The 27,349-nt window shown below is 62.1% G+C and overlaps 1 protein-coding gene and 1 long non-coding RNA gene across 2 annotated transcripts; both read right to left on the reverse strand.

Moving 5' to 3' along the window:
• Positions 1–5,906: 5,906 nt before the first annotated feature.
• On the reverse strand, positions 5,907–27,120 carry FOXO6 (forkhead box O6). Its single transcript, XM_072771666.1, has 2 exons — positions 26,348–27,120; positions 5,907–8,037 (listed from the first exon to the last, which is right to left on the reverse strand). The coding sequence occupies exons 1-2, from the start codon at positions 26,759–26,761 to the stop codon at positions 6,748–6,750; spliced, it is 1,704 nt and encodes a 567-aa protein (XP_072627767.1). The 5' UTR covers positions 26,762–27,120; the 3' UTR covers positions 5,907–6,747.
• On the reverse strand, positions 19,323–25,880 carry LOC140602336 (uncharacterized). The gene is made up of 3 exons (XR_012005284.1): positions 24,405–25,880; positions 19,740–19,834; positions 19,323–19,360 (listed from the first exon to the last, which is right to left on the reverse strand). It is a non-coding gene; the product is annotated as an uncharacterized lncRNA (long non-coding RNA).
• Positions 27,121–27,349: the final 229 nt, after the last annotated feature.

Genomic DNA, 27,349 nt, shown 5'->3' on the forward strand with positions numbered 1-27,349 from the left:
TGGACCCCCTGGGTGGGCTCTAGATGTGCAGGTGACATGCATGCACTTGGGCGTTTGTGTCTGACCTGTTGAGGCAAGGTGCGACACAGCAGTGAAGGGACCACAGGCCTGGGTTTGAGGCCTGGCGCTGTCCTTTCTAGCTCTGTGACTTTGGGATAATCACTTAACTGCTCCAACCATCAGTTTTCTCATCACTAAAATGGAGGCGATAAAAGCATTGACCTCATACTGCTGTCATGCGGGGCAAATGGGAAAATACACTCAAAGGGCGAGCAGGAATGTGCAAGATGCAGCGGTGTGTGCCTATGTGCAGATGGAGAGGCCCTTCCCACCCTCCCGATCCTTTGCTCCTCCCTGGGAACACCCCTGGTGCACACACTCCCCACACCCCACACCCGCCCCAGCATGGAGCTCACTGCCTGGAAGAGACCCTGTGGCCACCTGAGGGGAGACCTGGCCAGGACCGGGTCACAGAGTAGCAGCAACAACCTCCGAGATCTTTGTCACATCCAAAGTGAGTTCACACTTCTATTACCTACCTTTGACAGGTGGGAAACCTCGATGCAGTAGACGGGAGGGAGTCGGTGGCAGCGCGGGAACCCGCTGTCAGGACCTGTCAGGGCCGTGGGAAGCCAGGATGTCCCTCTTATTCCTGAGGGAGGGGGAGCAGCTTCAAAAGGCCCGAGTAATGCACATCTTGATGCACCTCGAGCATAAATATGCACGTACAGAGGGGATTCCTCACCTGTCCCCGGGCCTGGGCTGCCTGCCTCGGGAGAAGGTCCCTGCTGGGGCTCGGGCTGAGGACAACTCTGGGGAGCCCCACCTGACCCCTTCTGTACACACAGCCCCAGTCCAACCCTGTCATTTACTCCCCGAGAAACTGAGGCCCAGAGAAAGGGGCTTGCTCAAAGCCACAGGCAAGGAAAAAGCTAGAACAGGTGGATCCAGACCACCCCGGGTCACCTCGCTTGCTCTCCTCATTTGAGCTGCTCGGTTGGCACTGACCTGGCTGGGGAACCCCGGGTGGGGCACCCCCCGGCGGGCAGGTCACAGGGCCCTTCCAAACCACCTGCTTTGGAGCCTGAAGGGCCGGCCCGTGGTGTCCCCAGGGGGAAGAGGCCTGGGTTCCTGAACAGCCCTCGCCTAGGACTGCAAGCTGCCCGCGTCACTTTTTTTTCTTCCTATTTCGCAGGTGGTATTTTATGTTCCTTTTTTAATTTAAAAAAAAAAAATCAAAACTTTCGAAATCATCACCAGCAGCGTCGCCACCTCGCCATTAGCACTGCCAGCCCCCAGGGTCCTCACCGTCTATCTCCAGCATCTCGAATGATGACTGTGCCCCCCACTGCCACCAATCCCCACCCCTTAAGCTCCACTGATGTGACTCCCAGCCCTCAAACTCCTAAGGCCCGGACCCTGCAGAAATGCTCTCCTCCCCTCCCCAGCATTTATGTTCCATTTCTCCTGCCCCGGTCCCACCCCCCCCCGCCCCCCCCAGGCCGGGCCAGTGCTCTCTCCCATCATCTGCTTTCCATTTTTCCTACTCCCTCTGCCCCCCGCTGCAGCAGGCTCCTGCCAGGACCCTGTGACCCAAAGCCCCCCCCCTTCCCCCATCTGCACCTCTCCCTGCTTCTGGAGCCCTCCCAGCCTAGCCAGCTCTGCGAGGCCCGCTGGGCTGGGCCCAAGGCCCTCCTAGGCCCCCTCCTCAGGCCTGGCGCCCCACCCACCCAGCCTGCGGCCTGTCTGCCTTCCTGAGCTCATTAACTGCAGGTCACCGTTCAGCAGGAAAGACAAGGCGTGGGTTCTGCGGGCGTTCATTAGCCGTGAGAGGAACAGTGTGTGTGAAATTAGCAGTCACCTGAGGACCTCGATAATTTCATAATTAGGAGGCCTAATGGCTCCAGCTCTGGATGCCAAATGACTTAACCCCTTGCCTGCTGGGCACCTAACCCCCAGCCCCGGGCTGCTGGAGGGGCCTGCACTCCCCTCTCTGCCCCCTGCCCCTCCCTATGGCCCGATCGTGTTCATCTCGGCCACCCCAGTGCCCAGGCCCTCGTTTAAAGAGTGGTAAGGTTTAAAGGGTGAATGAATGAATGAATGAATGAACGAACAAATGAATGAGCAAACAGGTACCTGAATGGGGAAAGAGTTTCCAGCCCCCGCTGCAGGTGCTCAGGGGAGGAATGACTCTCCTTCTGCATGAGTAGGTGTGTAGCTGTGTGCATGCCTGTGCGTGTGCACGTGCGAGTATGGGGGCACCACACACACACACACACACACGTGGATCTGTGATGTCTGCTTCCAAGAAACTTGCATGTGTCTGCATCCACGCTCACATCTGTGATACTCATCCTGCTGCCTCCTGTCTGGACAGAGGGTACTCTGCGACGGGACCCCAAGTGCCTCCCTTGATGCCAGCGTCTCCTGGCACCCCCCGAAAGGTGGTGGCTCCAGAATTTCTATAGGTGGCACTTGGTCGGGGAGGGGGACAGGGCCTCCGGAGTTTGCCAAGAATCTGCATTGGCACAGCAAGTGCACTGCCTTTTAGACCGAAGGTTTCTTGGGGGGGCTGGAGCGACTCAGCCTTTAGCAGCGGGGAGCTGGCTCGGACAGCCTCTGAACTATCCCAGCCTGCTCTCTCTCCTCCCCACCTTGCCCTAGTCCTGAAGAGGTGAAGGCTCAGGTGGAGGGAGGGGAGCCCTGGGCTCCAGGCCGGCTCCCCCAACCTGGGATAACTGGTTCTGAGGCTCCTTAGCCCTGCCCGGCTCCCCTAATTGTGGAGCAGATGAGTGGGGTGGAGGCAGAAGGAAGAACTGGGAGCAGAGTTGAGCAGAACAATAAAGGGATAGGAAGGGAGCTGAGGGAAGCGGGGAGAAAGGATGGGAAGTCCCAAGAAGGTGAGAGAGGAGGAGAGAGACAGGAGGTGGGGGGCGGAGAGGCAAGGAGGCCCAGAGCATTATCACCACTTAAAAAGCAGCGGCTTGGTTCTTTGGCACAAATAATGGCTTTTTATGAATAAATCATGTGTCAGCCGCCTCCCAGGGAGTGGGCATGGAGGGGGGCGCGTCTGCTGGGCTCCAAGGCTGGCAGGGAAGGGCCAGCTGCAGCCCCCCAGCTGTAGGGGTGTTGTCCCCTTTCTCCTGATGGGGTCCAGCGAGACAGACGCCGTCTCTGGAACTACCACTGGCCTGAGCCTAGCAGAGCTGTCTCTACGCTGAGGTGGTCTCGCTGCTCCCGGCTCGGAGCCTGGCCCGGGCCCAGGGCTGGGAGTGTCCCTCTGCTTCCCTGCTCCCCCTCCCCCCGCAGAGCGGCCCAGCAGCCACTCCTGGCAGGGGAACACCAGCTCTGGTGCACCCAGAGAGAGGTGTGCGCCAAGACAGCAGACACACCCAGAGAGGAAGCATGCAGTACACACAACTCACACAGGCACAGACTCCCCAGCCCCGGGCGCACATGTGGGCACACTCGGAGGTGGATACGCTATTATTCCCAACACACACACACACACACACACACACACACATGCTCACTCAGGCATGTGCACAGACAGGGAGACCCCAACCATCATCCAGCAGGCCCCCTTCCCAGTGCTCACGCACATGGGGCCACACAGACAAATGCATATGGGGCTACATGGACACACACAGACCTGCACACGCATACCGACAGCCCACCCTCCATCAGCTCAGGGTGGGGGCAGCTTTGCAGCCCATATGGAGCCCAGACCCAGCTGGGCTGTCCTGGAGTCTGGCTGTGGGGTGGGGCTGGGGCATCTGTCCCAGGGGATAGTCCATCAGCCTCTATATGCTCCCCACCCAGCACGGACAGCTACCACACCCCACAGTGAGGTCCTCCCTCCCACCGCTGAGCCCAGGACCTGTGTGGGTCCTGCTGGCTCCAGGCTCCTTTGCTGCCCTGCTCACAGCCACGTCCCCAGAGGCAGCGGGGCCCACGGGAGAGCCTGGGCATTGGAGGTACACAGTCTGGGCAAGAACCTCGGCTCCGCCCCTGGCCAGAAGTGTGACCTCCGAGAATAATTCCGATCCCGTTCACTCCTCAAAACAGATCTGAGACAGGTGCTACTACTGCCCCCAACTTCCAGCCCAAGAAAGGGAGGCTCCGAAAGGTAAAAGCACTAGGTGTTATTTCTAGGACCGCGTTCTTTTCACAAACTCTTAAGAGCTCAGTGTTCTGGTTTTCCTCCTCCTCACCCTTCGGCTGCTCCTTCTCAGCCAGTGGGTTCCTCTTCCTGTGCCAACGTGTTCTTAGGTGTTCACCGGAGCAGACCCAGGTCGCCCTGCTCTTCCCACTCAGCACGCTCCCTAAGCCACTCCTAACACCTCCATGACAACCTCTGTGCCCCCGATTCTTGAACTTCCCTCTCCAGGGCTTCTGACTGCGTGATCCGGCTGGGCTTCTCCAGGCCACCGCGCTGCCAAGTGCCAGGGACTGCCATCCACACCGTAGACATACCGCTGAGCAGCCCTCCGAAATCCCAAGGGTTCCATAAAATCTAACTCAAATGGAGCCTGTCTGAGGCTGAGCGTCCCATTGTCCCCAGGGCTCCTCCTGCCTCGATGTTCTCCTTCCTTCTCAGGGAATGGCCCTGTCCATCCAGGCGCCCAACTAGAAACCAGGCATCACTTCATTCTTCCCTGTCCCTCACCCTATGTCTAACCCCAAAGCAGTCCCAGTGATTCTGTATCCAAAATCTATGGGAACTCATCCTTTCCCCTCCTGCCCCACTGCCCTCCCCAACCCCTCCTGGTTTGAGTCACCACCGACACCTCTGGCCTGGCCGCTGACCCTCTCCTGCTTCCGGCCCATTTGCCTCCCTGTCATCAGTAATCTCTCCAGCTCTTTGCTCTGGCCACACTAAACTGCTTTTGGTTCTTGGAACCCACAGGATCTCCACCCTGGGCCTCTCAACATGCCATTCCCTCTCTGTCTGAATCCCTCCCCTTCCCAAACCCAACTCACCCTTCAAAGCTAAGACAGCACCCCCTCCAGGTACCTTCCCTGACTCCTGGAGCCTGGAATGGGCGCGGCATGTCATTCATTCCCACAGCAGCCTGTCTCCTCCGTGACAGCTCTGATCGATCATCACCGGTTTACTCACCTGTGTCCCCCTCGAGCCTCTAAGTTCCTTGAGACAGAGATCGTGCCTCTGATGCTCTGTCTGGCAGCCCCATGCTTGGTACGAGACCTTGGCACTTAAAGGTGCCCACTAAACCTTTCCTGGGTGAATGAATGAATGAATGAGTGCAGGGGTGAGCACTTTGCACACCTCTGTTCATTTACTCCTCAGCAGAGGTCCATGCAATGGGCGCTACTATCCTGTGGTCTAGACCAGGAAAGTGAAGAGGTTGAAAACTTGCCCATGGTCACAGAGCTAGCAAATGGCAGGGAATGGAGTCAAAGAGAAGTCTGTGTGCCTTCGAAGGCCTCCCTTCCATTACCACCACCACCATCCCACCTTCCCAAGCCATTTTCTGTCTCTGACCCTGTTTTCTCATCTGTACAATGGGAACAAAACTCATACCTAACGCAGGCCCTGCCGCTAGCGGGTTCCCAGTGAGTATCTGTGCCTCCTCTCCCAACCTGAGGCTTATGTATTCAGGACAGAATTTCCCCCAAACCAGAAACTTCCTGCATGCATATGTTCCCAGAAACAGGTGCAGAGCTCCACACAGGCACATCGCCAGCGTCCAGAACCCGGTGGGCGCTTAACCAGCGTGTGTTGAGCAGACAGGCATCAGGCAACGCCGACGTATACTCAGACACAAAAGCCACAATAGGGGCTCAGGCCCCGGGAACACCCACCCTCCCACCACGCGCGGTCCCCGCCAATGCCCCTCCTCTGCCAACCACCGGCCCCCCACCCCCCAGCCCAAGGCGCGGGAAATATTTAAAACAATTTTATTCATGAAAATATGCTGTACAATGCACTCTACACGGCCTCGACACGGCACACACGCACACGCACACGCTGACGGCACGGCCACGGTACACTGCCTACGATATGCGCCGGGGACGCCGCGCCCACAGCCCGCCCCGACCGGACACTTATAAATACGGGGGAGGAGGCAGGACTGGGGCGGAGACAGGGGTGTTGCTGGGGGGGGGGTCCGGAGCTGAGGCCTGCTGGAGAGGCTGAGACCAGTACTGGGGTGGGGGGGGCGGGGATGGGAAGGGGGATTGCCTCCAACCTGAGAGGAGAGGGGCAGCTGGGGCCTGCAGGGCTGGGAAGTGGGGGGGGCTGAGCCCTGGGAGTGGGGACCCTAAGGGTGGTTTCAGGGCTGAAGGGAAACAGCTGGGGGTGAACAGCCAACAGGTAGGTGTGAGTGCTTCCAGGGACGGGAGGCGGTTCCTGGCTCCGGGGGGGTGAGGCTGGGAGGGCGGGAAGGGGTCAGCTGGGGATGGGCTGGCGGTGGGCCGCGGCGAGGGCGCGCAGATGAAGCCTGGAGGCTCGGAGGCGCCCCAGCCCCGTGCCGCCCCTCCTGGTCGGCGCCCACCTGGCTCGTCCCACCGCCACCGGCCCCAAGCCCGCGGGGCCCGGGTCTCAGGAGTGGGCGGGAGCGGCAGGTGCCCCAGCGCCCTCCTCCAGCGCCCCCCCCAGGGGCCTCCCGCGGGGCGGGGCGGGGCCGAGGTCGGGGTGGGGCGCAGGGGGTCGGGACGGGAAGACGAGCCCTCGACGGGGGCGGGGCGGGGCGGGGCGGGGGCGCCCGGGGGCGCGGAGGCCGCTCAGCCCGGCACCCAGCTCTGGTTGGGGGGCGGGGCCCCGGCCAGGCCGGGCGGCGGCGGGGGCAGGGCCGAGTCGAAGTTGAAGTCCATCTCGTCGCTGTCCATGAAGTCGTTGAGGATGATGGACTCGACGTCGCACTCGAGGCTCCCGCTGAACATGTCGAGGTCCAGGTCGGCCGGGAAGCGGTCGGGCGCGGCCCCCAGCGGCCCGGCGGCCGCCGCGTAGGGCCCGGGCAGCGCGTCCAGCAGGAGGCCGGCGGGCGGGGCCCCGAAGGCGGCGGCGTGGCTCGGGGGCGCCAGGCCCGCGGCGCCCGCCTCGCCGGGCAGCGTCATAAGGCTGATGGGGTGGGCTAAGGCACTGCGCGAGGGCGCCGGCGGCGCGTACGGGGCGGCGCCCTTGCCGGGGCCGGGGTAGGCGGCCGCGCCCGCCAGCGCCAGCTCCCCGGGCGCGCCGAGCACCGGGCCGGGCCTGGGCGCGGGCGGCGGCAGCAGCGCGGGCAGCGCCCCCGGGCGGAAGGGCGCGGCGGCGGGCGCGAAGCTGGCCTGCTTGTTCTCCTGGATGGTCTGCATGGGCAGGCGGCGCAGCGCGCCCAGCGCCGGCGGCCCGAAGGCCCCGCCCGCGCCCCCGCCCCCGCCCCCGCCCGCGCCCGCGCCCCCGTAGGCGCCGCCCTTGCAGCCGCCGAAGTAGGCGGGCGTCCCGGCCCGGGCCCGCGGCCCGTACGCGTCCTGCGCGCCGTCCAGCAGGGCCTCGGGCAGCCCCGCGCCGCCGCCGTGCAGCCCCAGCGCGCCCCCCAGCTCGGCCAGGCGCGGCAGCTCCCCGGGGCAGCGCGCTCCCAGCGCGGGCGACAGCGCGCTCGCCGGGCTCGGGTACATGAGCGGCGACGACGGCGCCAGGGCCTCCAGGGCCTCGTCGTCCTCCAGCTCGGCCGCCTCCCCGAGCAGGGGCCTCCCGCCGCCGCGGAAGTCGGCCCACGCCTCGTAGTCGTCGCTGGCGTGCGAGGCCGGGCTGGTGGCCCACTTGGCGGCGGCGGGCACGGGCCCCGGGGCCGGCGCGCCCGGGGGGCTGTCCTCGGGGCTCCTCTCCGGCGCCTGCAGCTGCTTCTTCTTGCTCGCCTTGCCCTTGATGCGCAGGAACTTGGCCCCGTTGTCCATGGACACGGCCCGCCGGCGCGGGGTCTTGCCCGTCTTTCCGCCCTCGGGGTTCAGCATCCACCAGGAGCTCTTGCCCGTGCCCTCGTTCTGCACGCGGATGAACCGGGTGTGCAGCGACAGGTTGTGCCGGATGGAGTTCTGTGGCCAGAGACAAGGACACGGGGGGGGGGGGAGGGGGGGGCGAGGAGGCCAGGAGGAAAGAAGAGGAAGCGATGGAAGGACGAGGGGCAGAAAACAGAGAAAAAAAAGAGAAGAGGAAGGAGAAGGGGCAATGGGAGGAAACATACGATGGAGGGTGAATGGGGTGAAGAGGGGGAGGACAGGTGTAAGTAAAGGTTGGACAGGAATACCCACCTTCTACCCCAGCACCGCTCCACTCTTCCCCAACACACACACACACACACACACACACACACACACACACACACACGCGGCCCAGAGGGTGGGGCTGCAGCTTTGGGCCTGGCCTGTCCCCAGAAGGCGTGGCACAACGGGAGGGCTACTCCCCAGGAGCTGCAGCAGGGCCCCCTCTCCCCAGCCCAGCCCCGCCTGAGGCTAGCCAGGCTGCCAGGGCCCCCCAGCAGATTATGTAAGGGCTCCTGCCGCTGCGGCTCATTTGTCTGCCCCCCTCCCTCCCCAGCCTGGCATGGCGCCAGGAGCCCGAAAACCCAGGGCTCCAGAAATCAATCTCGCGGTGACTGATTAAGCCCTGTTTAGAACTAATTGCTCTTTCGTGTGTGGGGAGAATAAATTACCTGCTTTAATTTCGTGTCTTTAAAATGCAACTGCAGGTAGAGAAGACTGTTAACCCTTTGCTGGGAGGGCCTGGCCGGGGAAAGCAGAAAAGGCTGGGGGTCCCCAAGGTGGGGACAGGCCCGAAACTCTTCTGAAATTTCCCCCAAGTCTTGTGAGCGCCTGTCAGAACTATAGAAGCCTAGATTCCCAGCAAGCCCCTCAAAGCACATCCATCAGCCACGGGGACCTCAGGCCCCACCTCTGCTCAGTGCCCACCTTCAGGCCCGCCCAGCTCCCAGCCTGTGCTCCCCTCAACCACCTGAAGCGGAGGAGCTTTGCCCCCAAAGCCTCCTTCTGATAGAAGCTTCACAAAGTCCCCATCAGGTGGCATAATCCCCATTTACAACCAGAAGACCAAGGCTCAGAGGGGTGAGGCGGCTTGCCCAGGGCTACGTGCGGCCCCTTCTGCTGTTGCTCGTCCCTCCCTGGGCCCCACCTCTCCCAGTCCTGTCCACGCTTTCTAAATTTCTGCTGCTCCAGTCTCTAATGCTCCCCGTGTCGAAGCCTGCTTTTGCCAAGAAGGCGGGGTTAGGGGAGCAGGGGGGAGGGGGCCATAGCTCCTGCAACCTGGCTCCCCACAAGCACCTCAATGAGGACTTGGGGGCTGCACCTGCCCTGCCCCATCTCTGGGGCCTGCCGCCTGGGGGCCTTGACCTCCCGACTCAGGTACTGCTGTGGAAGGAGCATGGGCTGGGCTATCGGAAGGGCTGGGCGGGATGCCTGGCTCTTTGCAGCCACCCAGCTATGTGACCATGGCCATTGACTCCATCTCCGTGAGCCTGTGCCTCAGTGAACGACGCTGACCAAAACAGGCACCATTCAGTAACGGCCTCAGAAGGCTGTTAGATCACTGCCTGGGGTGATGTGTGTGGGCACCTGTTAGGTGGATGCACCAGGTGCTCATAAACACCGGTTAAAGGCCTCACTCTGGCCAGAAGACCACACTGTTAGATCACCCAGCAGACCTGCTCTGTCTCTACCTCCTTAATGTCGTGACCCGAGTATAACTGTGCTAGGCACCAGCAAGTCTGGGAAGCTGGCATCACCCCATCTCACTGTACCGGGGAACAGAGGCCCAGAGGCATGATGTAATTTGCCCAGGGTCCCACAGGCAGCGATGCCAGGTACCACTCCAGATCCACCCAGCTCTCGGACCTACTCTTAACCTGTTTGTCCACCAAGCCCCATAACCACTGACCAGTGAGGGCCCTCCCTCCTGCCTCCTTCCACCAAGTCACCAGAAGGAGGGCTCCTTCCCCACTCACGCTCCCAGCTCCTGGGACCTGATTCTTCAGGCACCACTCCCTCCCTCCCTATCGCTGGCACTTTCTGGTCTTGGGAGGTGACAGCTCCAAGGCCCCTCCCAGCATTGCCCTGCCTGGCTTCTCCTGGGACCCTGTGAAGAGGGGGAGAGGAAGCCCCAGGGAGTGGTGCTCCCTCCAGTGGATACCCCCTTCCCACTCCTGCCCCTGCACCTGGCTCCCTAGCCCCTCCTGCACACCTGTGTTCAGAGGCCTCGGGGGCCTCCGTTCTCCTCATGGGACTGTCTGGCTTCACAGAGGCTCCACCTCCCAGCTTCTCCAGCTGGAGGTCGGGCAGGCAACACCTCTTCATCAGTGTCACTATGTGCCAGCCTGAGTGCTGGGGGGCGCGGGGCGAGCGGGGGGAGAGAGAGGGAAGGACACCGCCAAGTGCCAGCACCCACTCAGTACCTGCTTGTTCGGCCCTAGGTGTTAGAAGTACTTTATCTCCCGCATTCTATCAAACTCCATACAAGTCAGGGATTGCGATCCCCATCTCAAGATGAGGAGAGTAAGGCTCAGAGAGGTTAAGCAAGCTGCCAGTCCCACAGTTCAAATGGCAGGGCCACGTACTGATTTCAGGTGACTCTCACCCAAGTCTACAGGACGTCACATACTGCCACGGGAGAGAGAAACGAGTCCGGGAATTTCCAAAGAATCTTAGGAAGCCAGTACCCTAGTGCTTCTCAAACTTTCCATGTAAACTATCCCTAGAAGTTGGCAGCATGAGAAGACCAGGGGCATGGTGCAAGGTCAAAATTTCCTATTAAGTCTTGGGCTTCATTTTTAGCATTCAGGGGGATTTCGCATTGTACCTCTTAGCGCATCTAAGCTTTCTGAATATACAAATACTGTTTTAGATGATTTGTACCAAGAGCGCATGCTCTGCACCTATGAGGGTTTGCACTCTTCCCCACTGTGTTCCTGCCTGGTCGGGTACCCCTGGGAGCTGGAGCCCCAGCCTGGAACCACAGCAGGTCACTCAGAAGAAAGGACTCCCCCAAGGTTGCCCAGGACCTGGAAGCAGAGCAGGGATTTGAGCACGGGCCACCTGACCCCTGGTGTGGTGCTCTTCTCACCCCACCAAGCCTCACCTGAGCCTGTTTCCTCACCTGGACACTGATGAGATGTGCCAACTGTACTCTGTGACTTTTTCATATATGACACTGAAAGTTCTTGAACTCATTCAGTCCACAGGTTTTCAAACTTTTCTCTTTTTTTTTTAAGATTTTTATTTGATTGCTTCTTGGCCTTTTGGGTAAGATCAAGTGTAAAGATTTTTATTTGAGAGAGAGAGGGAGAGAGCATGACTTGGGGGGGCAGGAAGGGGCAGAGAAAGAGAAGGACAAGCAGACTCCCCACTGAGTAGGGAGCCGGATGCCTCCTGCCCAGGCTCAATCCCAGGACCCTGGAATCATGACCTGAGCCAAACAAAGGTAGAAGCTTAACGGACTGAGCCATCCAGACCCCCAAACTTTTTTTTTTTTTTTTTTAAGGTAGTGGAAGTCTGTTCACAAATGGAATCTAATGCAAAATGGAGTGTCACACTCAAGCCATCAGGGAGCGGGGGCAGGGTGCCTGGAGCTGGGCTGGCTCAGCACCCCTGGCGCTCTCACAGGAAACCAGGCCCCCGTGGAGGGAGGCTGCAGGCCAGATGGATGGGCAGTCAAGGCCTAGAAGGCTGCCGTCACCCAGGGAGGGAGCCCAGAGTTGGATAAAGACCTAGGCCCCTGACTGCGGAGCCCAGGCTGAGCACCAGGTGTGCACCAAGGCTGTGGCCCCTGAGGGAAGTCCTGGCCCTGCAGCCCAGTCAGGCTCCTTGGGGCCCAGCCACCTGGTACCAATCAGAGCTCCCAGCCAAGAACCCAGTGGCAAGCACAGATCACAACTCACCCACGAGGCCTCCTGGGAGGCCAGAGGCCACGGAGGAGGTGAGGGAGGCAGAGAAGGGAGCCGCCTCTGCCAGGCAGCAGTAACCAGGGCTCCCTCTTAGAGTCGCCTAGCAACCCGCCACCACAGCCACAGCCCCGGCATGCCCGGGCTCCCCTGTGCCCAGAGCTGGGCCTGGCTTCTGGAGCCTCATACCTCCCACACCTCCCCGCAGGCCTGGAGCAGGTTAACAGCGGGGGGGGGGGGGGACACGGACCTCGCTGATTTGGGAGGGGGACCATCACGGAGCAGAGGGAAGGCACAGCAGTGGACATCCGTGCCCACCCCGCTCTCGCTCAGAACCCGGGGCTAGGGAGGCTGGGCCCGTGGGGCTCAGCCACCGGGGGAGAGGAGGCTGGTGCAGGGTAAAGTGCATGGGCTCTGGGTTGGATCTGGATTCCGGTTTTGGCTCCAGCACCCCATGAGCAGCTCAACTCTGGGGCAGGATGCTTTGAACCTCTATTTCCTCAAACAGCTACCTGCTTCCACTCTTGTGTCTCCACAGCCCTCCACCACCCAGCAGTCAGAGTGGCCCTTTAAATAACTTGGATAGAGTCTAGTCTTGCCGGACCCCTCTGATGCTCCCCATCTCGGAGTAAAGAAGGAAGGCCTTGCCCTAACCCACAAGCCCCTCCACGACCTCTCAGACTCCTCCCCTAACGCTGTCCCGCTTGATCTGCTTGATTCCTCCCTCTAGTTCCTTGAACCTGCTGGGCGCGGTCCCACCCTGGGGCCTCTGCCTCAGGGGAACACTGTTCACCCAGATACCCAATCAATCTCTCATCACTCTCCAGGCTGTGTTCAGATGGGATCCTTTACCCATCCCGACCACTATCACCATTTGCTCCTCCTCCCTGCCATTTCTTGGCCCCCTTACCTGCTCTCCACTTTTCTAAAGCAATGATCACTTTCTTAATTAACAGATCGCTTGTATATATATATATATATATTAAGAAATTAATATAGAGTTATATGTAAATATGTAATTTTATTTAGTTTTGTGAGGGATTTTTGTCCACTTTTGACTGTACCCCAGGTGTTCGATACACACGAGGCATCTAATAAATGTTCACTGATTGACTGAAACAGAGAGAGAAGGGGGGTGAGACTGGGTGCAGGGACAATTAAAGAAAACTGGGCCGACTAGCTTCCCCACACTGGGCTGAGAGAAGCAAACACAGAATGAGAGCCGGGCATGGGGTGGAAGGAAGTGGGGAGCAGCCCGATCCACAGACAGCAGCGCAGAGGAGGCTCCGGGGTTCCGTGAGAGGTGAGCAAGGCCTCACGGGGGGAATGTGCACCTGCACACCTGCACACCCCGCCCGGCTCCTCCCGCTGCCCAGATAGGCTTGGGTGATCCAGGGCTCGCTGGGGCCAAGGTTTCCGAGAGCCCGTCCCGCCGGGGCCAGGGGGGAGCCCCGGCGGGGAGACAGCCACCTCCTCCTTGCTGACGGTGCCTCCCTCACGGACAGGGTCTGATCCATTTGGTGGTGGCAGCTCATCTATCCAGCAGGACGCTCTCATTTATTCCCAGGACACCCTTCGCCCACGAGCAGTAATGCATTCATCTGACAGCACAACCCCATTTATCCAGCACCCCAGTCCCATTTATCCAGCAAGTACAACCTCATTTGCTAACAGCACTCCATTCACCTGACGGGCCCCCTCATCTATCCAGCAGGACACCCTCATTTATCCTCCAAGTCGGAGTCTCTCCTTCTGCCGGTGGTGGGCTGTGTTCTCTGACGGTGTAACCCGGCCGGTCCGGCAGGACGTCATCTCTCCTACAAGTACTCTTCATCCCCTGACAGGACAACCTCATCTATCTAATAATGCAGCCTCACCTTGCCTCCAAGTACCACCTCATTCCCTGACAGTACAACCTCGTTTATCTTCCACTACAACCTCATTTCTCCTCCTCGCACAGCTCCATTCCCTGATAGCTCGCCCTCCTCCAGGCCAGAGCCCGCCAGAGTCCCAGGGACTGGCGGGGGGTGGGGGGGGGTGGGGGGGGTGCAGGGGGGTGGGGGGGGGAGGGAAGACCTAGAGAGAAGAGTGGTCTCACCGCTCCTTCCCCCTGCCTACAGAGGGCTGCCTGGCGCTAAGGCTGTATCTGATCTCCGCCCGCCCCGCAAGGGCCCAGGGACCCCGAGTTCTAGTCCCGCAAGGGCCCAGGGACCCCGAGTCCTAGGTTGTTCAGCACAGCCAGTGCCCGACCATTACTCCACTTCCCATTCTGTCCCCTCTAAGGCTCAGAAGGGCCCACAGGACTGATTTCCTCCAGCTCTCCAGGAGGGAAAAGATCCCACCTGATTTGATCTGTAGCTTTTGCTGATTTCTGCGGCATGGATACTCCCATCGCAGCCAATTTTTAGCTGCCAGCATGACGTCACCGAGTACAGAACTGGGAAGAAGTGTGCAGGACCAGCTCTTCCGAGCCAAGGCCGCCAGCTCTAGCACACCGCGGGCACGGGCTTCAAATACCAAGGCAGCAGAAGGGCACCACCTACCACACGCCAGGCCCCGCCGGCTGGGTCCTTCAGACACATTTCTTCTTTCAGTCCCGATAACCACCCTGCAAAGCAGCGCTGCTATTTGACAAAGTGGGGAAGTGGGCTTGGGAGGGTAGAAGGACTACCAAGGTGATGAAGCTGGGAAGTCCTGGAGGCAGGTCGGGGTCTCCAAGCTGTCGGGTTCCAAAGCCAGGGCGCTCCCCACCCGCTCCACCTGGGTGGCAGGGGACCCGATCCCGCCCACCTCAGCGGCCATCCTTGCCTTGGTTCTCAAGCCCAAGCTTCCTGGCTTTCAGCAGAGACAGGAGACCCAAGTCTTGTGTCCCCCACCCACCACGAGTCCTATGCTACCTCCTGGCCTTCCTGACATCCGGGGAATCCCAGGACCTTACAGTTCAGTCCTAGGACTTGCACGCATCCAAGCCCAGAGCTGGGTATGGGAACCTCTCCAGGTTCCATCATTATCTGAGGTTTGGCTCAGCCCCTCCCCTAGGAAGCTGACCTTGCCTACCCAAGGGTGGTGATGATCCCTGGGCAGAGACCACCTCTGGGCCTATGTGAGTTCTCTGATCTCCTCCATGGCTCCTGTTTGCCCTCTCCCTCCCTCTGTTCCTCTCTCCCTGCATGAAGAAAGGTTGAGAGCTGGGCTGGAATCCCAACTTCATTCATGTGACCTTGGGCCTCCCCTGTAAAAGAGGGTAACAATATTCATGGGGAGGGCTGGGACCCAGATGGGATCCTGCATGTCATGAATCTCATCCTCTCCCTGACTCAGAGCCCCGGGAGCAGCCCCTGTCCCACCCCGTACCCCACACCCCACTCTGGAGTCCCAGGCTGGCCAGACAGACACGCCTGTCTCAGAGCCACGGTCTCTCTGAGGGTCCCTTGCTCTGCCACCTGGGCTAAAGCTGGGATGCTCAGTCCAGGCAGGCTTCCTGGCAGAAGGGGGTGACCTGGAGAGGCCTGAGGCCATGTGCAAATCCTTGGCACCAGGGTCTGTAGTGGAGGAGGAGCAGAAGGGCAGGCGGGGGCATCAGGCAACAGGTGTCCATAGGTGACTGGGCTTGGGGTCAGCAGTGGAACAGAAGCAGGCAGCCAGGGGCCAAGAGGAACCAAATGTCCAAAGCAAGGCATGAGGTCAAGGACAGGCCCTGACATCCCACACCGCCACCCCAGAGAGAGCAGAGCCCGCACACCTCGGCTGGGTACAGGCAAAGCAGCAGCAGAAGTCGAAGCTCACCTCTACTCAAACCCCATGGCTCCTCGTCTCCTGGGGGCTCAGGTCCAACTCCAGACTGACACAGAGGAGCCCTGAGGCTCTACGGCCTCATCAGCCCCATGCCCTTCAGCCCCCTCCCCGGGCTCCAGCCACCCGGGGGGGTCTTACACTGCCTGCCTTCCGCACTCTGCTCCCGCTGCCCCCCACTTCTCGGCTTGACCAGTTCCTGCTGCTCCACCGAGGCAAACTCTGTGATGTCTCTCTACTTCCCTCTCCAAGTCCCAAAGGTGGTGGCTCCCACCTCAGCGCTGCTGCAGAAACATATCCACGACCCAGAGCGACACGGGGTGCGACACCGGGTATGACACTGGGTACGAGTGGGCCTCCGCACTTGAACTCGGCGGGGCAGCCCTTGGAGCACAGGCTGGGGCTCCGGGCAGCCCTGAGCCACGTGGGCCCCGTGCGGTTCCTGGTCCCCAAAACCTCAGGCCAGAGCTCCCGGCCTCGCCTCCTGCCTCGGGCTCCCAATCCTGCTGCCTCGGCCACCTCCCTGCTGCTCCTCAGCACTTCCAGGCTCCCGGGGAGAATTCAGTAAAGGAAGGAAAAGTACCAACTACCATTTACTGAACACTCCCTACGTGCTATGCGCTGCGCTGGCACGACGACACTTCAAACCTTACCGTCTTTTTAACAATTCTCTGAGTTGGCTTAGTGTGCCTATTTCACTGCTGGGAAACTGAGGCTCCAGGAGACAGATGGAGCTGCCCCAGGCTGCATGATGTAAGTTAGTGGTGGGGAAAGGGAGTCACACCCAAGGCCTTTCCTCTGCCTCCCACCCGGAGATGCCTCTGAGGAGGAGCCAGGCCTGACAGCAGCTCTAGGGGGTGGGAGGGGGGTGAGGCTGTCCACCCTGGCTCATTGAGTCCTCCAAAGATTCTTTCCTCCCTCATCCAAGATTAAAGGGGATCCCTAAATGCAAAGCCATTCCGGCCTCTCCCTATCTCTCCTCAGTGTGAACCCTGTCCTTCCCTCCGCATGCAGCACCTCCCTAACACCCCTGCCCCAGGCCCTGGGAGCAGCTGCGGTGACCTCACCCAGCCCTGCCCTGGGCCCAGCTCTGGGGAGGGCCCAGCAGCTGTGCCCCAGCCCTGTAGGCTGGCTCCTGGGGGAAAGAGGAAGAGTGGGCACAGCGCCAAGAGAACCATCTGCTCTCCCGGGGGCATGGCCACCAGCACAGACACTGGCCTCACCCCCAGGGGCTGCCCTTGGCCCTCTATCCCCATGCCAAGGGGCTCCAGGAGCCCAAGGCAGCCCACCCAGACCGGGGCACCAGCCCTCATCTGCCATCTGTCTTCTGGATACTGAGAGGTCCTTGCAGGACATGTTGGAGCATGAACGTCCGCTGAAAAATGAACAAGTGCTCAGGGTAAGCTCTGGGTGTAGAGGCCAGAGGCCAGGGCTGGGTGTGCGGAGCCCTGCATGCCCAAGCCCCAGCCTAGCTGCGCTAAGAGCCTGAGATCCCCTGGGGGGAGGGGGCCTCCATCCCCTCACATCTGCTCAGCTGGCAGGTGCCTCTGGCAGAGGGCAAGCCCCCTTCCCCCACAGCCCCAGCTCAGGTTACAGAGCCGGCAAGGCCAGCAGAGGACAGGGGGAGGGGACAGACGGGGTGGAGGAGGCAACACTGCTTCCCAGAGTGTTGGGGGAGGGGATCTCTAGATGGGACTCAGAGCCAGAGAGGGAAGGGCCATGTCCAAGGTCACACAGCCTCCTCGTGGGCAAAGAGACGCCCGCGTCCAGGAGCAGGTGGCCCTGGGTTCAAGGGTGACCTTGAGCAAACCACTGCCTTCATCTGTGAAAATAGTGAGTCTTAAACCTGCCTGCTGGCCTCCCAAGGCCACGAGGAAGGCTCTGGAGGCCAGAAAACAGTGGGCCAAGCTAGAGGCAGGTGGAAGCTTGGACATCCTGAAGAGCCGCCACCTTGGGGAGGGTAAGGGAGGCATTAGAGGAAGGACACCCTCCCCCAACACACACACACACACACACACACACACACACACACACACACGCCTGTGTCTCTCAAGGATCAGGACCCAGGATACCCACCCTACACCCCAACAGGGAAGGGATTCCTTTCCTTTCCCAGAGCAACCTATAGCCCTAAGGGTGTCTGCCAGGATTTCTTGGGGACCTTATTACACGGATCTCTCCTGTTACTCTCACAACAAAGCCTGGGCATGAGAACTATTATTATCCCATTTTGTAGAGGAGAAGACAGGCTCAGTGGCCAAAGGCCACGTAGATGGTGAGCGGCAGAGCTAGGTTTGCTCCTCCCTGCTGCCTCCAGGACTCCTCACCACACCACCGTCTCACCTCTGAGATCCCCTAGGTACCAAAGGTTCCTGCAGGGCACCTCAGGCCTGCTTCTTGGACTCTTTGGGCCTCTACCCCCTCAGACCCACCTTCTTCCCTGGTCCCCAGCATCTGGGTGGCCAAAGCCACTCTTTCCCCTTTGTCCACACCAGGCCTGAATGATCTGTCTGCCTCTGTCATTCCCCAGCTAGTAGTGCCACTCCCCTGGCTGGATATTCAAGACCATTCCTCTCTGGCCCCAGCCTCAGGTCCTGCTGTGCTCTGACCAACAGAACCAGACCCCAGGGGGCTCCTAAAGAGTCCTGAGGCTCTGACCTCCTTTGTCTGGTTCCCCTCCCCACCTCCACATACCCAGAGCTCATTATTTGGCCTCCCCTCGTGACCCTGAGCAATCTTTATCCCGAATCAAATTCACGAGGCCTCATCTTATCTCCCCCGCTTGACCTGTGGGTCACTCGAGAGGTCAGGGAGCCAGACTGGTTCCTCTGAGCAGCACCGCAGTGGGGGGTTAACAGGTGTAAGCCTGGATGGAAGTGCATGGGGGAAGTTGTCATCAGCCTTGGGCCTGCAGAGGGGGGTGCAGAAGAGGGGAGTATACCACAGAACACCACGGCATAGCACCCAAGCATGCCGGTCTGAGCCAGGTACCCCTGGAGCATCCCCCAGGCTGGAAGCCTCAGGGCCACATTCTTAAGAGGGAGCAGAGAGAGACAATGATGGGGATGGTGGGATGGTTTGGGGGGGACATGGTGTAGGGGGGGTGAGGGGTGTGTGTGTGTGTGTGTGTGTGTGTGTGTGAGCTTGGATTGGCCTGGCCTGAACACTGGGCTAGGGAGGAGTAGCCCGGGGAGTTTTATTTCTGTCACTTACAGCAGGATACAACGAAAGCCACTTTCTCCAGCCTTATTTCTTCCTAAAACAGAGGAATCACAGTAGCAGCCTCACAGGGTGCCGCGAGAGTTCGATGAAAGCATGTGTGTAACGGCACGTGGCGGCTGAATCCTGAGCTAGAACCGTTCAGGGTGGCTAATTCGAGGGTCAGAAGAGCAAGGAGTGGAGTGATCCGCTGGGACCAGGGAGCCAAGCGCTTGAGTGTCATGCTAAGGTCCCTGGAGGGGGCCCTGTCGGGACAGCACCACACTGTACACACACTGTACACACCAAACTGTGCACATCAGAGAACAGGGGCTGTGACTTGCAGGCCCTTCCTGGTCCAGTTCCAGAGGCTCGCTGAGTATTTACACCAGCACGCGTCCTCCTGCAGCCACAGGCTCCCAGTGGCAGGGGGCATCAGCCCTGGCTGCTGGCGCTAGCCCCTCCAGCTGTGTTCATACCTAAGACAGGAGGGTGAAGGTGTTGGGGCTGGGGAGTCCACCCCTTGGCCCTCAATTCTCTGGAGGGCCCAAAAAGAGTGAGAGGGAGGGGAGGGGGGCTCCACCTGGACAGCCTGCTTAGAGAAGAAGCTGGTCTACACTGGGAGCAGAAGGGAGGGACACACAGGAGCCCGGGACACTGCCATCTGAGTCATTGGCTCAGAATCTGGTCCATCGGTAGACAGTCCTATTAAAATCAGACCCTCGGAGGATCTGGTATGGAAACTGGAAACCTGTATTATTTTAAAGCTTCTAGGTGACTCTGAACATCAACCAGGTTTGCCAACAACGAAGGATTTAAGGCAGGAATTCTCAGAGATGTAGTAGGTTCCAGAATCACCTGGGAGGTGGGCCTGTATTTAGTCTCCCCAGCCTAGTTTCTGACGGGTGGCCCAAGGGCTCAGTCCAGGAGTCAGGAGCCACCTTGATGAGCATCTGTCAACGGCAGGGGGTATGGGGTGGAAAGGTGGCAGTGTGAGGGGGTCCTGAGGTTACAGGCAGCAGGGAAAACAGGAAGGAGGGCAGTTCAAGCTCGGCTGGCTCCCAGGGGAAACTGAGGAGCCCCAGAGGGTTCTGGAGCATGAGGGATCCTTGGGGCAGGCGGGCTGGGGTGCTTGGGGCTGAGACTGCACAGCGCTGGGAGAAACATGGGAAAGACCGGCCGGTGTCTAAATCCAGCCTCAGCCTCGTCCCAGCCATGCTGCCCCGGCCAAGTGACTTCACCTTTCTTGGCCTCCATTTCCTTAACTGAAAAATGGGGCTATTAACACATACCTGGCAGGGTCCAGGGAGGATGTAAAACAAGAACGTACGCATGTGAAGTGCCCAACAGCCTAGCACCCAGACGTTAATTCTCTTAATTCCTGTTCCCCTTCCCACAACAGGCAACGCCCCCCCAGAGACCAGAAAGGTTTCTCTGCAAAGAGGGAGGCCCTGGGGGGGGGGAGGGTGTGGGAGGCCCCTCCCCCACACGCCACCTGGCCCCCCTCCCACCTCCACATATGGGTTGGGGGGTGGGGAGAGGCAGCAAACAGCCAAACCCTCCCAAACAGGAGTTGGTTTCCATGGTAACCAGGGTGCCAGGAGGAAGGGGGGGCACTCCAGATCCAGCTGTCCCCCTGAGCGCCCTACCCAGGCCCCAGAGCCTTAGTCAATGCCCACCCAACACCCTGCACTCCCATCTGTCTGCTCTGGGGGCCCACCCCAGAGACTGCCACGAGCACACCCTTCATAGTGTCCAAAGTATGTTTGCACCAGGGTATTGCCAAGGTCAGGGTAGGCCTCCCCAAGCAGGACCCAAGTTCTAGTCCATCCACACCTGTATTCACAGGCCCGCACCCCTGAGAAGTCCTATTAGTACTTCGTGCCTAGGTCCCAACTAACCGACCCCCCTGGCTTCTCGAACCAGAGGGCTTGTCAGCCGGAGGCCTGAAAGAACCAGGGATCCCGCGAAGGGCCTTTGGGTGCTGATGAGGACCTCAAGGATCAGAATGGGAGAGAGCCTTGCTCCAGCTCACACACTGGATCAGAACCCTGATGGGCGCTCTGTGGGCGCTCTGTGCACCCCTCCACCGCTCGGGATCCCACCGCTCCAGCTGACCCAAACCCTGAACTAATACACCGGGACAGGGGACAGACAGGGGACAGAAGCGATGCCCTGGGGGACTGGGCCGCTGCCAGGGAGAAGGAAGGAAGTGCTCACAACTTTGAGGCCTAATAGAAAGGGCACTCCTGCTGCAGCACTCAGTCACCAGGGGTGTGTGAGCCAGGAACTGGGCCCGGAAGGTCATGCATGGTCCCATGACTCCCCACCCTAGAGCCCTCCAAAGCCTGATCCACAGGTGGAAAGGGAGGGGGGCAGTATGTGACCTGTTTCCCAGGTACCCACCCCCAAGCTGGGAGGCAGGCTTCCAGGCTGCAAATTGGGAGGGGCTGCTGGTGAGCCTCCCACCAGGTAAGGGAGGCAGTGAGGTAAGGAGGGGGCTCCCCCTGCTATATACCCAGTAGGTCCGTACCCCAGAAGCTTGTACCCACACCCCCTTGCCCCTCAGACGACGGGGACAGAGAGGCTTCCGCGGCCCCGTGTGGCGGCCACCACCAGCTGCCACTCAAAGACAAGACCCTGGGTTGCCAGGAACAGGCCTGTGCCCTCTCAAATCCAAACACAAGCCCTCTCCTCCAGCCCCGGTGGCGCGGAAAAAGTTGGAGTCAAGGGGTCAGAAAGGCGTTCAGTTCCCAGGCCAGACGCTTCCTAGGGACGGGACCTCGGGGCAAGTCACTTCTCCAACTGGAGGACAGGGATGCTCCTACACCCCCCGAGAGCCGGTGGCCAGGATGTGAAGGGATCTGCGCGGGGCCAGGGGGCGCCCCTCTCCTGACCCTCTCAGCCCTCCGGGTCCCTGGCAGAGGCCCCCAACTCCAGGGGGTCCTGGAGCTGGAGTCCTCGGGGTGTGCAGAGAGGGGGGCCCCAACCCGCAGAAAGTGGGGGTTGGGGGGCGCTGAACTTTCGAACCCGCAAACCCCCCGCGCCGTTCATTACCTTAACACGAGTTAAAAATAACCGTCTCATCTCTTTAAATTAGTCTGTCTGCAATTACCGCCTGGCACGGCGCTGCCCGCCATCGGCCCGCTGGAGCGGCGCCAGGTGGCAGGCGGGGCCCTCACCCTGTCTGTCCGTCTGTCTGTCTGCCTCCGGGCCCTCCTTCTCCCGCAGCTACCCCAGGGGCCTCTCCCGAGGCCCAGACTCCGGAGCTCCCCAAGTTGCGCAGGGAGGGGGCCGGCCTGGCTGCGGCGAGGGGGCCCCGGGGTGGGGGGGGCGCCCCGGGGAGCAGGGGACGGGGTGGGGGCTCCCGAGCGGGCGGCGGGGGAGGGGGAGGGGCGCCGGGAGGCCCGGGAAGCCGGAAGGGCCCGCAGCGCGCCAGCGCTCGTGGGTGGGTGTGAGCAGGTGGCCGTGGGAGTCTGCCGGGCGTGCCAGCAACTGTGCCAGGAGCGGCTGGCACGGGCTCGTGCCCAGGAGGCGGGCAGCTGCCAGCCCCCCGCTCGTGCAGTGCGGGGGGTGAGGACACCCCCCAACCGGGGCTCACACCGCCTCCTCCCGCACCCCCACCAGCCCTTGGGGCTGGGGATCCCCGGAGGACAAAGGAGGAGGAGGGAGCCCTGCTGGAGCAAGCTGGAGGGAGGAGGGAAGGGGGAGCCCTCTGCACCCGCAGCCACTGCTCCGCCTGCCTGTAACAGGACCCTCCTACTGGCCTCTGGATCCGGGGCGGCCCCCCCCCTCCACCCCACCTAAGACCCACCGGCCAGCCAGCCCGGGCCACATGGGGGTAGCACCAGCCCTCCCCACCCCATCCCCCAACCGCGGGGCTGCTCCAGGCCCGGAGGGAGAAGGGAAGTCCCCATCCACTGAGCTCCTCCCCCATCAGGCCTGGGGACAGGAATGGGAGGTGCCCAGGCCTGGCCTGGGAGCTCTCAGGGGAGCTGGCAGCCAGGAAACACAAAAGCAGACAGAACAACTCCAGGGGCGCTAAGTGGAAGGAGCACCAGGACCCAGAGCAGCCGGGAAGGCTTCCTGGAGGAGTCCTGTGCAAGGGAAGGTGGGGCTGGAGCCTCAGGGAGGAGCCCGGAGGCTCCACCTGGATGCACTTTGAGGACACAGGCGAGTGAGGGCAAGTCTCCTGTCCAAGCCCTCACCCGGGGCCTGGAGACCCTGTGTCCTGAGGGAAGCAGGCCAGCCCCTTTGGTGGAGCGCCCCCCACCAAGGCGGGCCTCTCTGCAGGCTGCAGCCTCTTGGGGGCCCTGCACCTGCGGCCATCCTACCCACCGCACCTCTACCTCCCCACGTCACAGGTGGGACCACAGGGCAAAAGCCAAGCACACGGGCCCTTCCGGCCGGGCCGCTCTGCCCTCCCCATGCCACCTCCCTGCCGTCCCTAGAAGCTGCTGCTTCCGGCCTGGCCGCCCAGCCCTCTACCCCCTTGCCTTTGCGTCTACAGTCAACATCCCTTGAGAGACTTTCTCCCAAATTCTACCCCCCAGCGAAGACAGCCCAGATCAAGTGCCACTTTCTCTGTGAGCATTTGCCCGGGCTCCCGGGGGGGGGGCGGATGTAACCTGCCTTCCTTGCCCCCCGGCCCCCACCTCCCGCCCTTCCCGCCTGTAGAATACACAGCCTGGGTGTGGAGCCCTGATGCATCCTGAAGGCAGGCCCCATGCCTTCCCCTTTGGTCCTCCACCCTCCATCTGACACAGGGTTTGCTAAGCCCCAGGGATTCGGGTGCAACACTTGTGTGGGGGAGGGGAGGGAGGAAGGAACAATGGGCCCCAGCCCCCGCCCTGGCACCTGAGCTGTACCACAGCCTCTGCTAAAGCACAGGCTAGCTGGGAGTTGGGGATGGTCCCTCCTCCACCAGGTTCCCCAGAGGGACTGAATGCTGAATGGGAATGCAGTGGGGTGGCGTGGGGGGGTGGGGTGGGAGAAGGGGAGGCAGGAATGAGAGGAGAAAAAGGATGGGGGGTGGGGTAGAAGGAGGACAGCCACTGACCACATGAGATGGGGAAGGCCAGGGCCCCCCTCCAACAGCCCTCATCCAGTGCCTGGGTGGTCTCGGCCAGGGCCCAGGTCAGGAGCCTCAGGCTCCCTCTCCCATGCCCCAGCCCACTAGGGCGTCTTCCTTCTTGAGCCAGGTGCAGGGAGAACCAGTGTGTCCCCAGCAGCGTGGGGCCGTGGGAAGCACTGCCAACACGCAGGCAGGAGACCTGGGCCATCGTCCAGCACCTGCCGCTCACCAACAACCTGAGAAGTTCCCTCCCCTTCGCGGCCTCAGTCTCATCGTCCCAGAAATGAACTCAGGGGACCAAATTATCTCCCAGCACATTCCCAGCCACCTTCTAGGATTTAGATCTGCACCCCACAGCCCGTTCTAAAGCCATCTGTGTCCCCCTCCCACACCCAGTGCCAGCAGGACACTATGGCAGAGGCTCCGTGGGGCCTCGGAAGGAGACACACCTGGACTGGAGTCCAGCCTTCCCATCCGCTGACTGTGTGACCTTGGGCAGTTCACTCCTCCGCTCTGCCCCTCAGCGCCCAGCTCTGTAAATGGTGACAGTGACAGCCACCTCGGGGACTGCTGAGAGCGTTAAGGAGACACCTGGCACCGACGCCTGAAGGTGACTGGCACCTGCCACCCAGCAGCCCCTGGAAGCCCTGCCTTGGCCCTGAGACCCTCAGTGAACTCCAGCTCATGTCTCCTCTTGCCATCCTCCCCCACCACTCCTGATCCCTCAAGCTCAGGTGGGGCTCCACCTCCTGCAGGAAGCCCTCCCTGGATTACTCTGGCCCACGGCACCCTCCCCAGCCTCGGCATCCTCTGCACCAGCCACCCGTTTCTTCACACTCTCACCAGACAGGCACCGCGGCTTCTCAGTGCCAGGCTCTATGCTGGGTGCTGTGGGCACAGAGATTGCTCCGCCACTGCCACTGTCTTCTGACGGGTGGGTGGGGAGGGGAAATGTAACAGGACACAAAAGACTGAGCCTTATGACAGGCAGGAGAGGGCCAGGGAAGAGGGAAGTCCTTAGTCAGCTCAAGAGGGCCAAGGAAGGCTTCCTGGAAGAGGCATCGGAACTCTGTGCTCTTGAGGACAACAGCGACTGAAAGGTGGGACAGTGCTTGGGGACAGGGAGGCAGGGGGGCACCAAATCCCAAGGGCAGTACCCACTTAGGAGGAGCAAGTGTTCTCGTGGGGGCTGAGCTCAAGGAGGCTGGAGAGATGATGTGGGAGGAAACTCATGGGGCCGCCTCCAACCTGTGCCTCCACCCCATGGTGGCCAGAGAGAGACACAGAAGATGCCAGCATGAAGCCTGAGAGCCACGGGACCTGGCGGAGCACCGAGGCTCCTACAAGGCAGCACCCGGGCGACCAGAGCATCTGGGTTCACAAGGCTCGCCTCCTCCCAGGCACACCTCCTTCCTCTGACCCTGGCCGCAGCCACCCCTCCCTCCAGGCCTGCCTCCCTCGCAGAGACCCACCCCCCCCAAACCTCCTCCTCCTTCTCCTGCAAAGGCATCGACCATCCCCACTCCCCCAACAAGATGGCCAGAGGAGGGTCTGGAGGCCACAATCCAGTCAGGCCCTTGCACTCTCCCAAGATGGCTCCCCCCTTTCCACTGGATGGCACTGAGGCCTCCCTAGGGTGCCCCTGCCCCTGCCCCTCCCCTCCCCTCCCCCCGCCAATGCATCTGGGCTCAGGAAGCCAGCCTGGGGTGGGCAGGGACAGGTCCCCAGCCCTCAGCACCCTGCCCTCACACCAGCAGAGGTCATCACCCGGCCGCCCACCGTGCTGATCCAGGCAGGGGGGAGACAGCAGCTGCCCCACGGAGAACTCAGATTCCAGGTCACCTGACCGGTTCCCCACCCCAGGCTGGCGGGTGCCCTAGGGTGAACTCTTGGCACCACACGCAGAGCTGCGGGGGCTCGGGGGCTCACTCCTTACCCTGGGGCCAGCTCCAGGGAGGGCAGTGGGAGAGATCTGGGGAGAAAGCAGACACTGGCCCCAGGCCATTATTCCAGCTCTTTAAGGAGGGTGCCCTGGCGGAGAGGGTAAAACAAGAGTAACGCACAAAGCAAACTCGCGGGGGGCTTAAGCGGGGGCCCCCACACATCAGAAGCCTGGGAATGGGTTCCTCTGCTCTGCAGCCACGCACGGGGTGGCGGCGTCCCGGGGGGGGGGTGGGCCTCAAAGTGGCGGTCCCCGGTCACCTCACCAGACCTCCCGCCCTGCACCCAGAGCACGCACACAGCTGCTCGCAGCGCGCCCCCGCCCGCCGGCCCCTTGCTCCCGGGCGCACACTCCGTGACCCCGAGGGGTGCCCCAGGGCCTCCCTCCCCTCGGCGCCCCCGGAGGCCCCGGCGGCGCCCCCGGCCCCCCTCCGCGGCCGGACGCTCCCACCTTCCAGCCGGCCGAGCTGTTGCTGTCGCCTTTATCCTTGAAGTAGGGCACGTAGCGGACCATCCAGTCGTAGATCTGCGAGAGCGTGAGGCGCTTGTCCGGGGCGCTCTCGATGGCTTTGGTGATGAGGTCGGCGTAGGACAGGTTCCCCCACGCGTTCCGCCGCGAGCTCTTGGCTTTCCGCAGCGGCCCGACCTCCGCGCCCAGCGGCGCCGCCGGGGCCATGGCCGGGGCCGTCGCCCTGCGCTCCGGCCCGCAGTCCTCGGCGCCCTCGGCGCCCCCCGCGCCCAGCGCTCCGTCCTCGTCGCCCGCCAGGTCGGGCTGCGGCAGCGGCCAGGTGCACGAGCGCGGCCGGCTCTGCGGCGCGAAGTCCGGGTCCACGTCCACCTGATGCGCTCGCAGCTTCGCAGCCATGGTCCCGCCCGGCTCGGGCGAGGAGGGGAGGGAGGCTCCGCGGAGGGCGGGCGGGCGGCTCCGGGAGCGGCGCGCCCCGGGGAGGCCCGCGGGAGGGGTCCCTGGCGGCGCCGGCTCAGCCGCGGGGCGCCATGGGCCGGGACGCCGAGACGGGGGGCTGCGCGCGCTGGGAATCCCGAGGCGAGGGGAGGATGGGGGCGGCGAGGCAGCGGCGGCCCCGGGGCCCGGCGGGCACACAGCTCGCCCCGCTCCGCTCCTAGCACCTGCCGCCTGCTTGCGCCTGCAGCCGCCGCCGCCACCGTCGCTGCCGCCGCTCCCCCGGCGCCCGCCCCGCGCGCGGGCCCCGCTCTCCCGGGACGAGGCCGGATTGCACCATGCCGGAGCCCGCGCCGCCGCCGCCGCCGCCGCCGCCGCCCCGGGAACGCCGCCGCCGCCGCCGCCGCCGCTCCGGCTCCAGCGCCAGCTCCCGCGCCCGCCGCGCTCAGCGCCGGCTGCACCTCGGGACGGGCGGGGGCCGGGGAGGGGGCGGGCCCGGCGCGGGAGGGGGCGGGGCGTGCCCGCCCGCGGCCCCGGCCCTCCGCCCGCCCG

The sequence above is a fragment of the Canis lupus genome, chromosome 13, assembly GCF_048164855.1.
Source record: "Canis lupus baileyi chromosome 13, mCanLup2.hap1, whole genome shotgun sequence".
In the NCBI taxonomy this organism is placed as follows: Eukaryota; Metazoa; Chordata; class Mammalia; order Carnivora; family Canidae; genus Canis; species Canis lupus.

What these genes read in the sequence shown, in the direction of transcription:
- FOXO6 (XM_072771666.1), bottom strand. Translation starts at nt 26,761, where the DNA reads ATGGCTGCGAAGCTGCGAGCGCATCAGGTGGACGTGGACCCGGACTTC. An exon ending in ACAGCTCGGCCGGCTGGAAG is followed by an intron (nt 8,038 to 26,347) that starts GTGGGAGCGTCC and finishes CTCTGGCCACAG; the next exon opens with AACTCCATCCGGCACAACCT.